This window comes from Acanthaster planci, linkage group LG06 (assembly GCF_054643075.1).
Source record: "Acanthaster planci isolate LZ-2023a linkage group LG06, COTS_SCS, whole genome shotgun sequence".
NCBI classification, from domain to species: Eukaryota; Metazoa; Echinodermata; class Asteroidea; order Valvatida; family Acanthasteridae; genus Acanthaster; species Acanthaster planci.
The window spans coordinates 20,307,328-20,322,212 of record NC_141782.1 but is presented as its reverse complement, the minus strand read 5'-3'; the positions used below and the strand labels follow the sequence as shown (position 1 = coordinate 20,322,212).

At 40.1% G+C, this 14,885-nt stretch overlaps 1 protein-coding gene across 1 annotated transcript; it reads right to left on the bottom strand.

Annotated features, from left to right (window-relative positions):
* Positions 1–765: 765 nt before the first annotated feature.
* On the bottom strand, positions 766–11,860 carry mylip (myosin regulatory light chain interacting protein). The gene is made up of 4 exons (XM_022238786.2): positions 11,603–11,860; positions 9,858–10,051; positions 6,043–6,426; positions 766–4,689 (listed from the first exon to the last, which is right to left on the bottom strand). The coding sequence occupies exons 1-4, from the start codon at positions 11,687–11,689 to the stop codon at positions 4,038–4,040; spliced, it is 1,317 nt and encodes a 438-aa protein (XP_022094478.1). The 5' UTR covers positions 11,690–11,860; the 3' UTR covers positions 766–4,037.
* Between the last annotated feature and the right edge of the window lie 3,025 nt (positions 11,861–14,885).

Below are 14,885 nucleotides of genomic sequence, written 5' to 3'. Positions count from 1 at the left end.
CGTCTGCTGCTTTTAAGGAAGGTTCATCTCCTGCCGTGGTCCCAACCTTATCGAACTTGATAAGGCAGGAAATGATAAAAGCAACCGGTTTCTGATATGCAATATATATATTTTTTTTCATTCCCGACAGCAAGGCGTACAGCTGTCAGGCCATGGGCCGTATACGGAGCCTAAAAACTACGTACATCATCAGATGACAAGGGATGTCGCTCTAAGGATGACACTCTAAGGCCGTGTCCGAAACGAGGTCTATTTGTCTAGGTCTATTGTCTGCCTGTATTTCAAATGGAGTTAAGACCTAATCTAATTCAATGTCACACTGCAGATATACAGCCTGAGCTGGACCCTTGACAACATTTGTTGGCGTCGGGAACTCACTGAGAGCTCGATTTTCCCTGGGTCGTCATGAAATGACCTGGCTTCCCTCGAAAGTAGACGTTCATTACTCGTTTATTGTTATCTTAATCCAATTTTAATTTCCTTCCTCAACCCCTGGGCCGAATAATAAAGTACATGTATTCATTCGCAATAGGCCTAACATTCATTTTCTGAAAACAAGCGGAAAAAAGGATAAAGTTTGTAAATGAAAAAACAGCAGAACGCGCCACACTGCTACATTCCCAAAAGTAAAACCGCGCAAAATCTGAGGGGCATTTTGTGACCAAAATGGCGGAGGGGGGGGGGATCTCACAATCCAAAAGTTACTTCCCTTCCATAATATGACGATTCCATTACAAATGAGACCGAATTGATACTCACAACGGCTTCTTTTACTGTACTTAGTACGATGATTTTATTTATTGTTTTTACTGACAAAGCTACAAAATACTTTATCACGAGTTGAGAGTCACCCTCCACTTCCTGTTTCCAAAGTTCAACAATATAACGTTAACTAAAAGACAATCGCATTATGACATCAAACTGGATAAAATGACACTAATAAAACTAAAATGATGTTCCCACGTGGGACTACCTACAACAATATGCCAGCATATAAGTTGTGTAAAATAGTCACTTGTGTTTGATGGCCCAGACCAAGGTCCAGAGATCAGGGTACCATCAACTACTCGTTATCAATTAGCGTTCCAATCATGCTCATGATTTCAATGGAGGTACTTATGTGGTAGACCTTCAAATTAATGAGTGCTGGGAGTTCGCCTGAAGGCAAAATCGACGAATGATAAACAGTATACAATGTGAAAGGAAAGCAAGCATGTGCGTGCATTAATGTTTCATCAAACACCCAGAATACATCAAAAAATTATTTTCAAACACAATGTCAACATTTTGCACTTTCTTTTTAGATATGAACATTTGATGCAGTTAGGGACTCATTTTCGTCAGTTTAACTACTAATCCGAATAATCCATTCTTAAACAACACATTTTTCTTTAAAATTTAAAGAAAGAAATTTGGGAGCTAGACTGCACTGCTGCACAGGGGACATTCCCCCTCTCCAACACAAACTTCATTCGACGAATACATCTTATTTCATTCTTGGAATGAATTGAACGCTTTTCGGTGCAATTTGGTCTGGGAATAATACTGCTTGATAGATCTGCCAAATCATTATTCTACATGTATTGTACATGTACATCACTTCCAGAAGAAATTATCTACATTTTCAAGAACAACATACTGAACTGAACTACCACTAACAGGAGCATAAAAGTGACAAAGAAAGGAAGGAGGAATGTATGTAGAAATTAACCATTCCATTATTAACAATTTATGCAAAACTTACATGGAACTACAAGTCATCAATGTGTGTTGCATAAATCAAAGTCCTGAATCTCCCCCCCACTTGCACAGAAGTTTCTTCAAGTTGCAGGACCTTAGGTGTTAAATACCGAACACACGTACCTCTAACGTGTAACAACAAATTGGATCTGCCTCACTCTGGGTAAAACAACGTTTACAGTTTATACACAAATTAAAATACAACATTATGACATCAATAAATGATACACTACACACAAAAAAAAAGATTTGGAACACTTTTTATTTTGTGTATACTTTTTTATATGAGATATTTTACCGCTGAAAATGTGCATTTGATGTTTTGAAACCTTTTTGCAATTTTCCATTCCGATGAGAACACCGTGTAGACAAACAAAAAATGAAAGAACTAGACCCACTCATTGCTTGGAAAAAAATTACAAGTTAAGAAAAAAGTGGTCCGTAACTTTTTTCAGTGGTGCATGTCGCCAAAGATGCAATTTGAAATTACATATCTTGCTCCACATTAAACTGCAATAAAAATCTAACCATCGTTGACACTGTCTCACCTTTGGGTACACGTTCGTAATTACTGAAAACAGAAAACAAAAGAGTACATGCAATGTTGATGTGACAGTTTCAACCTTTTTTAATTTAAAATACCTAACAGGTTTTAAAAATTTTAAGAAAGTGCTTTAACTGCATTGCTAGTTTTTATTGCATTGTTACACTTAAGTGATGAAATTTAAGTGATTGTGGAATTGATGATATCTTCCAGAAGTAGAAGAAGCAATTAGTGATAAGTGTGGCCCTCCACTGAAGTAACCACGTAATGCACATCCATGATGACCACAGAGAAGAAATTCAAACACTATTATTGGGGATTTTGATGAGTAACTCAGGGACAGGGGGGGGCAAAGTAGGAAGGGGAAATGACACGGCAGGGAAAGTGTATATGTATATGTGACCTTTACTTTGAATAAATTAGCCTCCAAGGGACAGAACGATCAATTTTTACAAACGACCTACAGCCATGTACATTCACACGAACAACTTCAAAATATCACGTACCGAAAGCATACAATTCTAAAAACTGGCCCAAAAATCTACACAAAAGATCTAAACTCAAGGAAAGAAAGAACTTCAGTGACTTCAAATGTTAGGACGATAACATACCAATGAGAAAGACAAGCCCTTTGTACACAGATGCTCACCGTTAATAGTTTACTATTCAAAACAATGCGAAAACAGATTTCATCTGTCAATAAATATGAAAATATCTAATTACAAACATTACAAAAAGTCTGCACGCAAAACGACATGTACAGATTACAAAAAAAAGGAAACTGGAGTGTTTTTGGCAATTTGGACATATCCCTGTGTCATCAATTTTGAAAGGGCAAACACAGTGATGGACTCTATGCAATTAAGAGTCCTCAGTACATTCTCTTATTAATACTGTTTCCACTTTGTACGCAAACTAAACGTGCTATGATTTCAAACAATGGCACAATTAAGGTGGGATGATATGAACCAGCCATCTACTGTGCAGTGGTGCTTGGATGGTGGATGCCAGCGACAAAAATGCAAATTGGCACCTGTCTATCAACTTCAGAGACTCCAGGATGGATTTACTGCGGGTTTTTACGTTCAAGCCCTGTTTTCCTGTTCGTCCACAGAACTTGACCACTTCAGCATGTCGCAGTTTGCCTGACATGTTAATGCACAAACTCTGGAGTGACCATAGCACTGAGTGGTGTAACACAGCCTACATCTCATCCAGTAGAGAATGTTTACGTGTTGTGACCTGTTTCTTTTCTACCTCTCAAGACATGCCAGTGCACAGTAGTGTTGCGAGAAAATAACGTACGCAGGATTAAAAAAAAATACAACACATGTATGCCGAAAAATGTTGTCACTTGAATAGAGTCAATATTGTGAAGTAAGTCTTACAAACTGTCTTGGTAGATTTCAGATCACATATCAGACGCCTTACAGTTTTATCTGCAAAATACTACTTTTTTTAAGTTCATCTTTAACCCAGCAAGCAATATGTCCTTTTTTTTAGCAAAGAAAATATGGGTGCTTGCACAGGGAACAGAAAAGCTTTAAACCGTGGCCCTGTGACATTCTGAATTCCTTTTACACATTTTTCATCAATGAAGACAGACAATATATTGCACTCCTAAGCTAAAGCTGTACTCGGCAGGTTCTAATTTAAGTCCCATGCCGTGTTCGAAACGGAATCTAGCAAAATGACCGAGACTACAAAAAGAAGCATGCAGTTGGGTAGGCGTGTCACCTTTGGAAGTGGATGGTTACACTTCGATTTGGCAGTCATCGATTGGCAAGAAGATGCGGAGTCTCTCCTGGATTTCCCCGCGACAATGTGGGCACACCTCCACCTGTTCAGCACAAACTTGGCATAGCACATGCCCGCAGGGTAAGAACGCTGTGTCCAGTCGGGTGGCCATGCAGACTTTGCAACTCAGCCCACTGTTGTACATCTCCACCTTGTTCCTCAGCAACTTGACCTCCGACTCCTCGTCCACACCTGTCATTGCGCAGGCTGCGTCCTCCCGCTCTGCCAGGTTTGTGAACGGCCTGCCGGTCACCCCTGCGGTGCCTGCCCGGTGCAACGTTCTTCTGGTTTGGTCATAGACCTCCTTCCACGTACGCTGCACGTCAAACATAAACTTCTTGCCGTACTCGGTGTTCTCAGTGAAGATGGAGGCCAGGGTGCCTTTGAAGTCTCGCACACACTCCGCCCGGATCCTCTTCTGGACCGTGTCGCAGACGAAAAACTCATGTTTTTCAGTGATGGCTCGGTACAGTGCCTCAGCAGCCTCTTTGCTCTGAAGCTTGACTGACATGGTGACGGGCGATAACTCACCATTAGTTTCCTCAGGATAAGTCACACTGAAACACTTGCCGTTCAGTGATTCCTTCAAGATCAGATCTAGACCAATCCTGCAAATTGCCAACCAACAGAAAAAAAAATTAATTTGAAAAAGTTAAGAGTGCTTTAATATGCATGTACACGTAGAATAAACTGGACACATTTTCCAACAATAGCAACACAAGCAAAAGACATACTGATGTTTCGTATTTCCCCTTTAATAATAAAGAGTTTTGGATCCTTTCAGAGAGGAATTTCCACTTTACACGGTGACCCCTAAAGCACTGATTTGCATGTACATGTAAACCTTGCTGACAAAAAAGCCTTTCTGGCTCAACAAAGGCCGGAGCCTAATCCTATGCTTCACTGGTTTTTCAATCCAGTCCTCTATAACACTTTGACAAACAGCGTAATGAACAACATCATAATCACTGTCAGGGATCCTACACCGAGCACGCCTATTCGCCTACAGTCTTTCTTCTCAAAGAGGAACCAGATGTCAACATTTATACATGTTGGCCTACTGATGATTATCTTCAGTACAGCACACACAACTACAAGTCTGACTCATTTTCACCCACTACTGCTGAGCAACAAATGATGTTGAAATGCTAAATGAAAGTCTGCAGAGAATCAGTCACATGCACATCATATGACACCCCTGCTGTGTCTGGCAGTGTCAACGCACTGTGAATGGGCATACATACTGCTACAAGCCTGGGCACAAAATTTGCTTGATAGATCAGGTAACTAACCAAAACTGCAAGCGATGGATATCGTTTTGGAATGGTGTTCTGGCGTTTAGCTGTCTTTTGGTTAGCATGACAATAACATAGAATTTAAACTGGTAACTTTTGTCTTTTGAAGCAAAGTTTTTTCACACTTAAGCAGATTTTGTGCTTAAGCAGCTCTATGAAATTGGCCCCGGTACATTACAGACAGTACAAATTACACAAGCTTTACTTCATTTATACGCTGGAGAAATATACATTACAAGCACAAGAGCACCTCAAGGAGGGCCAACAGGGGCCATGACTCTCCCAAAAAGGAGCCCCCCTTTTTTTAATTAAAGACAGACAAATATCTTGGTCTTAGTTCATTTCCCTTGATTCAGAAAGCATAAAGAAGGCCCCCACGTTTAGCCTCACCCCTCGTACAGGCCAGAAAAGGTAACATGAAAAAAAAAGAATGCTAGGTAAACCTTAAAAACTCTTGCACTATTCTTTAGGTGCAAGCTTGATATGAGTTGCAAGACAGAAACCAACCAGCTCTCCAGATTTTATGCTTATCTAAATGGAGGCATGAGTGTCGGTGAGGGTAAATGTAGCATAGTGTCTTTTGACACAAACAGGAAATGAAATTCATGAGAGGCTTCAGTTTGCTGAATTTCTATAAACGACTACTTAAAAATAGGCAAATCTCACCTCTCTAGGCACTCCATCTTTGGTTCAGTGCTGAACAGGTGGATGTGCTGCGGGCCCACGCCGAACAGCACACCCCTACCGCTGGCATCCTTCGCCTCGAAGAGCTCCACACCGTAGCTGTCCAGCGAGGCCACCTCCTTCAGGAACTGGTACTCGGCTTGGGCCGGCTTCATGCCCCTCAGCCTCATGTGTTCTGCCATGACCTGTGTGATGAAGTCAGCGTTGCAGCAGGCATCGGGCAAGCTGGCATAGTGCTGGGCGTGGGGGCTGTAGTTGCCTTGCTCAGCCTGGGCCAGAAGAGCTGCCAGCCTAGCAGTCTCCTTCACTGAAGCAATTAGCTTGCTGTTGACAAGGTCTAACTTCAAATCCAGGAAAAATAGCCGTCTGTAGGAAGAAACAATGACAGAAACATGAATGATACTAATGATGACGATAACTTCGATTGAATAGAAACAAATTAACATTTCCTCTACTGTTTCAGATTTTACTCGGCTGTAGCAGTTGCATTTATATTGTTTCTCAGATAACTACTGTTTTGTGTGTTTTTTAATTGTGTGTTTAATTTTTTACAAATGCTTTAAGGGTATCAACTGCATAAAAGGTTTTCCAAAAACAACCTTTTTATGGGCTTACAAATCTATGCACACATAGTACTTTAATGAACTGACAATTCACAAGCAATTCTGAAATTATTCTTCCAACCATGCAGATATTAGGCCTATACATGTAGGTAAAACAAGTGACCAAATAAAAGGATGCCAAAAAAAGAGCTGTTAAATATTCAGGTCCATTTTGAAGTTGATGATAAAAGTTAATATTAATTGGAAAATTCACATATTAGTCTGAATTCAGATTTAACTGAAACCACATTGATTTATCAGGACTCTTAATGCTTTTTGAGATTACATGTACTTCACCATTCAAGAGGATGAAAGAACAGGAAAAATTATCATCTTGTTTGCTGACATGCGTTTGTTACAAACACTGGTACATGTACATTTCAGCCCCTATTCAAACCATCACAGCCAACACATTCACACGTATTGGCAACGCCCAAATTGCATTGTATGTTGATTACCAGGCAACACAATGGCCGGTCGTATGACAAGGTTCAGCCCAAGGTGTCTCACCGTGCATAACACAGGAACAGCTTAGGGTCTTCTCCCAGACTAAAAGACTTTCATGTGAAATTCTACCGGCAAATTTCAGTCGGTCTTTTTAAAACAAAGTTACACCATACAGTAAAGGGTTGAAACTACCATTTTCATGTCATGAATGCCCAGTAGTTGACATCTGCGTCAGGCCAAATCCAATTTCATTCCAATAATGCTTGGCCTCATTGGTCAGTTTATTTAGTTAGAAAAGCATGCATTACATGGAAGATCCACATAGGAAAAATGCACAATTGTGATCATCTGTGAATGCATCAAGTGAGGTTACATTACGTCTAAGGTAAGAATATGTGGGATATCCTGCATGATATGGGGCCGATGGGTACCCCCCCACACGTCCAATCCCTATACACACTCTAGACTATTGTTACCCAACACATCCCCCAAAAGTCTGTACAGAATTCCTGAGATTCTGATCAAACAATGACCAACACAAAGGCGGGGGGGTTCTCTCCGCCCCATATCTTGCATCATATGAATATGTGAGTCCTTCACTAACTGAACAGTTTGGCCATGTTTATATGTTGTACACATTCATGTAACACACTGACCAGGCCACTGGTCAAAAGGCATTCAACTGATCCCCATTCAATTCAAAAACGCCAAGGCTGCTCCTCAATGCTTTCCCCGAACTGTTTAGCATTGAATGAAAGCCACACAGGCACGCACCCTGCATGCAGTGAGTTCATGCTGCTAAGTACCAGCAGTGTGTCAATATTGTGCAGGTAAAGTTTGTTGCACCCCAAGTTTTATATGACTGGGATTCTGAGATCTCCAGAAAGAAATGCCAGGAGTGTGTAAACACAGCAAGGGTGTAAACAAGCCCTAATTCGTGATCTGTTGACTTGGAGTACTTTGAAGTCACTTTTTTTCCCGGGTAGGAAACTTAAGTGTAAGGACTAGGTACAGTGATTTCAATAAACTTTACTGTAAAAACCAAATACTGTAGCCACTCGAAATAAAAAAATGTAAGTCCCCTACTGTCACGACATGTGTACACATCAAAGATAATTATACATGTAGGCTAGCAGTACATACAACAAAATCATGGACAAGAATAATCAAGTTCCCTGAAAACTAATCTGGAATTGAGGTGAGACATCACCTGCTGACAATTCTGGCAAGATACGTGTAGTTTTGTTATATGTACCATGTCACAATTAGTAGCTAGCAATTTGCCATGTTAAGGCACATCTAATGCAGTTCGAGGCAGAGATCACCAGACAAGCCCTACACCTGTGTTTGCCAAGCCTGGCATCCACCTCCTGGTTATGGACCCCCTTGAGAGCAGGCCTCTGAACTGTTATCTAGTTGAAATCACAGGATGGGCTCCAGGGTATTTTCTTAATGGAACGTTATTTGTAAGGCAACTAGAGATGCGCAGTAAACACACTTGGCCAACAAATAGCAACTTCTTGGAAAATTGCCTAGAAAACACCTCCATACCCAACTTCCGCTTTCAATGACAAAGCCACCTCGTTTCATTTTATTTATTAATGTCTGCAGGTAAAAGGAGCAAACAAACACACACGTACAAAAGTTGACAGGCAAGGGCACCTCGCGTAAAAATTCCAATACTGTGCTTGTGGTTTGAGTTGAACTTGGCATTCTCTTGACTGCGGTTAAAACTGTCTATTCAAAGTAGAAATTCAAAGTTGAGCAAATTTGAATTTTTCATAGAGGAATGCCTCATGTGCACTCACACCAGTTAAATGTGTACAATCTTCAGTCTTCAGTACAATGACTAACAACAATGCCTCAGTATGGAACTGCGAAAGCAGCACATGCAAGACTCTTCTTTCCAAAATGAAAGACTCTTCCTTCCAAAATGATACATCTTTTCAAGTTTCAATTCCTTCCAAGTGATTCTTTCTCCTCTTCAGAAAGATGAATGTTGAAATTTTGAATTGAGCCCCTGTCAAATTACAAATGGCCCAAGTGTTAACACAGTGAACAAACACCATTCAATGTGCGGTCTGCGGGTTTGCGGGTTCGTGTTGTGACAAGCCCGCTTTAATCAGGTGACCAACATAACAAAATCCCCTGCCATTCTCAAGGACACGTCATGGTATTGAGCAATCACTGTACAGCTGTGTATTTCATCTTGCTGTGCAATGCAGGTAACTTGTGAGCAAAGCACTGTCTCCTTTTCCAGCACATCCATGAAATTATTTTTTTAGCATGAGCAGCAGATAACACAAGTTTACAACTATGGTAGAAACATGGCGAGAAAAGAATGTATTATGCAGCTGACAACTCTGAAGCAATATTAAGCAGATGGAAGTAAATGATGTACAGCTAGAAACCACAACTGGCATAAATGAAGCCGCAGTGCAAAAATCCAGGAACTCACATCTTGGTCCTAGTCCAATTTCCTTTAATAAGTGAACCAACTACAGACTCTGAGGATACCAGATGTCAATGTAAGCCAATGAACAGATTCGACTGTTATCTGACAAACTTTCATCCATATCAATTAATGGCATTTGGTTTACCATCCACTGTACAACTTATGAAAACAGGGGTAACTGTCCATGTTAACTTACCGTCTTCCCACAGAGAATTGCTAACTTCAGTGGCAACTGATAAGGTAACATCAGTGGATTTTAAGGCATTTCAATGACAAAACGATTCTACATGTACCTTGTAACTTCTTGCAAGATGAGATGTGGCTGGACGTGGAACTTGACACGAAGTTGTAGTCTGAGAGGTGATGATCCGGTCACCTGCGAGTTGATGGGATTTCGGAGGTTGAGCCACATCGGATCACTAACGTTCTTCCTTGTAAACTGCAACCCAAAGTAGTCACCTTCAATTGTCCCTAGTTTCTGACAGACCTGTTCAGAAAGGAGCAAGAGACTTTTATGAACAATTCGAAATACATTTCTCAAATGCAAGACTTATAAACTTCATATTCCAGCAATATTAAATTTACAAACACGTCTAAATTCATTAAATTACCAAGCAGAGTGTATTGTGTACGGCGTACCTGTAATTCCTCTTTTATGTGTTATAGCATGAACAAAAAACAGCCGTCCAACTCGGAAACAAGAAAAAACCAAAGCAAAAAACCAAAAAATAAAAAAAAACAGAGAACAAGGCACTTTGTGATGGCAAAGCCCTACATGGAATGTAATTTACAACAAAATCAGCTAATCTCATGAAGAGAACAAAAACCAAATAAATGCAGAGAAACAATTTATGTTCTGGATAACTTTTAACAGAAAAGTTCACAATTTCTGCGTCCGAATGGCGTGCTTTTATAGAGACCAATTTACAGGGAAACAAACCCCCACTTTTCATGTAAGACTGACCCGAACAGTCGTGGATCATTTTCAATAGTTCCTCATTACCAGCGCCATCACTTTCGGCAGGCATATTCATATATGGTTCAGGTTTAGTGCAACAGCATCACAGGAGTATCCCAAACACTCATCAAGTGTTCAAAAGGTCAGGAGGATGAAGTTTAATAGAGGGGAACATTTGAAATCAAAACTTCACAGCGCACCCAATATGTTGCATATCATGCAAATGGACTGTGTACTAATGTACTGCATCGTCTTCAGTGGTCTCAAACATGTCAAAATGTTTTACACATGGACATAAATCTTCTGGCAAATATAGCAATTCATTTAATACATATACCACAATATTTTACTATGTAAATTTGTAGCACCTAACTTATTTTCTCCTCAGAAAACAGAACAATGGTCAAGAAAAAAAAATTATTTGAAGAAATAACATTAATTCTATGCCTTTTGGCACTTCCCTTCAACTGCCAGCGACAAAATGACCAGATATGCCTATTTTGCCAAAGGACTTGTGGCTGGTGTTAACATTATTTTCAAAATTTGATTTTCAGACAAATACCATGATAAGTATGACTGGCATTACAATTGGTGTTATGGGATTCTACTTATTCATTAAATCAATCTATCCTGTTACAAAGACAAACAAATTTAGAACTTAGCCTGACAATTGCTGATGTTCTAGAACTGTCGCATCAGCATGGTCGGTGTATCATGTCAGAACATGATTAAGACTAACATTAGTCACGTTAGTGCTTCTTATGCTAAAGTTAACTTTGACGCAATTTCCCGTGTTTCATTTAAAATCCTGATTTTGGCCAATATATTATTCCATCTGCATTGTCTGTGCAGGATCTGTAAATTAGCTTTTTGAAATCAAAAAGATGAGAAGGATTTTACTTTAATGTCTTTACCATTCTCCACAAACATGACAGAGACGAACTTCTAGGTATGAAAGATAACAGAAACTGGACAAACACAAAGATCGTATTAATCGTAGTGAAAAGGGAGTTCGAACAATGGCTAACACTGACACCTTTAATTTCAAATCAGCTGATTGGAAGCACAACGATCGCTTACCTGGTCAAGGCATTCTTGTCCCAACGATTTGGGGGTTACTTCAATCTCGCAGATGCTCTGGTCCGGTTTCTTTACGAGCACAATCATTTTGGCACTTGCAGCTAAGCTTGATCAGCTAGAAATGGCGAATTTCAGCATTCCTTAGAACAGACTTCATTTCAGGAATCCACCTAACTCTTGCGAAATCCTCACAATGGATTGGCAATCCACAGGGATAGTGCACTACACGTCACTTCTCGCTGCATAGCACGTAGGCACATTGAGCAAAAAACTGCTTTCGATTTAATATTTGGGCTAAACTAATATGTCATCGAGGGTTAAGTATTTTCAAATAACAAAATTGAATACTATTATCTAAACACAAATGAATAAACCGTAACATGGGACTCCAAAATTATTAAAAACAAAATCTTTTATGTTTTAAATTACGCGTAATGTCATCTCTTTGTTTTGAAAAGTGATACAAACGAAATATAAGAAAAAGTTTAACACCTATTTTTAATGGTACATTCCTTTGGTGTTTTATGACAAACAACAGTGATCATGCACGGGCAGCGTGACAGTATTACCGGAAAACCAATAGAACTGCACGGCGACAGAGTCTAAATACTCTGACCAATCAAAAAGGGGAATCCTTCCAGCTGGCACTACGTCATATACCTGTTTACCGCAGGAAAACCCCTGCCCTGGGTTGGCGTCCAGCTGCGTTACCAGGGGCGCTTGGGGACTTGTCAAATTTCGTTTCATGACTTAAAAAAGCACTTCGGTAGGCCTCTTCGGGGCAGATATTTAAATCATGCGTTTTCATGTAACGGTTTACAGTTCAATGTAAACGCTGGTTGCCATCGGCGTTCAGCTCAACGTCTTGAAAACCGAAACGGTTTATTTGAAAATTAAGCCGTTGGCATTGTATGCTAATTTTACAACGTCAAGGTTGATGGGTCATCATGGCACATCACATGTATACCATACATACACAATCCGTTCTGGTTCTACTGACTAAGCGCGTGACTCGGAAGGACGGTACGTGACTGAAGTAGGCCTATGAATTACAACAGTGTCAAATGCTTGCTTCCAAAAGGAACGGAAGCGAAAAAAAAGATAAATATGTATATGACGAGATCATCTTAAATTATGAACGAAATTATTTGAAATTGAATTCGTATTTTTAATCCTTTATTATGAGCTCATGATAGTGTCTGGTTGAAATCTTGGCACCGGCAAGAGCCCATCCCCTTCCACTGTACTCGTGGGCCATGGGAAATTTCGGGCGGGAGAACTGCGCGAGAAGTACCGGGTATTTAAATCTGCGGCCTGAAAGCTGTGATGGCGCGCTTCCGGCCTTGGATAGGAAAAATAACGCGCTAAGATTTTAGAATTTGTAATATCTTTTCGTTCATTCACTTCTTTAAAAATTCAACTTGGAAAAAGGCTTTGGAAAATATTTGCTAGAATATCAATATATAGAAACTGAAAAATTACCTGACCTAAAAGAGAAATATCCTGCCAAAAATTGGCTCATCACTTCTAAAAATCTAAAATGTCGGAGAGTCCAATGAGTCACGGCTCGGTACGCAGATGAAGGGGCTTTATACTCTTGATTATCTCAGTGTGAACCAGGTCATTGAGGCTATACGAAAAAACTCCGTGTAAATGTCTAACTCAGTCCAAAAGGGAATGTTTTGAAAGTTCTCAACGTAACTTCGTTTCTTTGTTTCTTCTCATTGACGGTGATACGATTATATTGTGGTACCCCCCCCCCCGAGAAATGCGAAGAAAACAGTATTCTACAATGATTTTTCATTCCTTACAGCTATAAAGCATATCATTTGAAACACATATTGGTCACAAACACGCTAGCAACATGTATATAGTGTGTTGTTGTTGTTGTTTTATTTTCGAGAAGTTCACTGACAATCTGTGGCCGTGTGTCTCGTTTATGTAGGCCTACTGAGATGGTCGATCAGCCACAGGATCTTAAGGCAAACCAACGATTTCCCGAGCATAGAAATTAAAGGACGTGGATTGAAGTGATATGATACTGCGTCAGGAGAAAACTAAATCAATTACCGATTTGGTGCAAAGTGTACAACTACTTAGTCCCGAAATAATTAATGACAACGGGATATCTGGATATATGGTCAATAATTTGGTCATACTAAGCATTATTGCAGAGTCGGCGTGTAAAAATGTAAGTTATAGTGCATTTTCCTTTGCGTCAGTTCATTGTAGCGTACATTTAACATTAAATCCTGAACCCGAGATATCATACTTCAAATAAAATACATTCCATTTCAGGATAAGCTTGTTAATTTGCACTTCATGGAAAATATAGAGATAGATTTATTAGGATGTTAAATCTAATATTGGTTTGCACGCCAAAGTTGAGTTCTCAACAACGGCTTAGTCATGTTGTGCAACCCGACCCGACCCAAATCGTGGACAAGTTGGAGTTCATCTAACGGCAGATTCAGTTTAAAATCCGTTTCGCCAATTTTTGTCAGGTTGGGTCCGATGTCGGGATTTCAGATCGGTCAGTTTAACTTGATCCACAAAACGGCAACCCAAAAAGGCTAGGCGTTGCACCACACCAAATACGCGCCCATAGAAAAGAGTGCAAAATCGGACCGAAACAGCGCCGCCTGTTGACTCTTGGGAAGAGGTTAGCCTCCGGTATTGCACTGGAAATTCAAGATTATGGCCAAAAGATCACTTTTCGTTTCAATTTTATCAGGGTTAGCCACGCGATTTTTTTATTTGCCTTTCCTTGAAGATACCCCCAAAATAGTAGTAAAACTTTGCGCTCCGACTCATATGTAGCTGCCCGCCTCATATTATATCCAAAATAGGCCCACAGGTTGAGGCTTTTTGTGAAAGAAATACCCCAAATTGGAAACTACCAGTCCCAAATTCGTGATTTATAGAAATATCTCTATGATCCCTCCTGATTATGACGTGTCTTATTGTAAAACCTTACGGGATCACAAAAATCCAACGATTTGGCCCTAGACGCGATGTAAGACCAGCGATACCTGTCACAGTAGTTTGAGCCGTGCTTCTTTCGATGGGGGCGCTGTATTTATTTTTTGTGGTGAACATCAACAGACATACAACACCAGCGGGCACAATTAACAATTCAATCCTGAAAAGAAAATTTATCTTATGAGAGGTATGATATCTCAATTACGAGATCTAATGTAAAATTTTGTACGCTCCCCCTCACCACTGGTTATTCCACTCCAGAACAGCAAGTGGTTAAAGTTAAATAGCAGGGGGTCAGTGA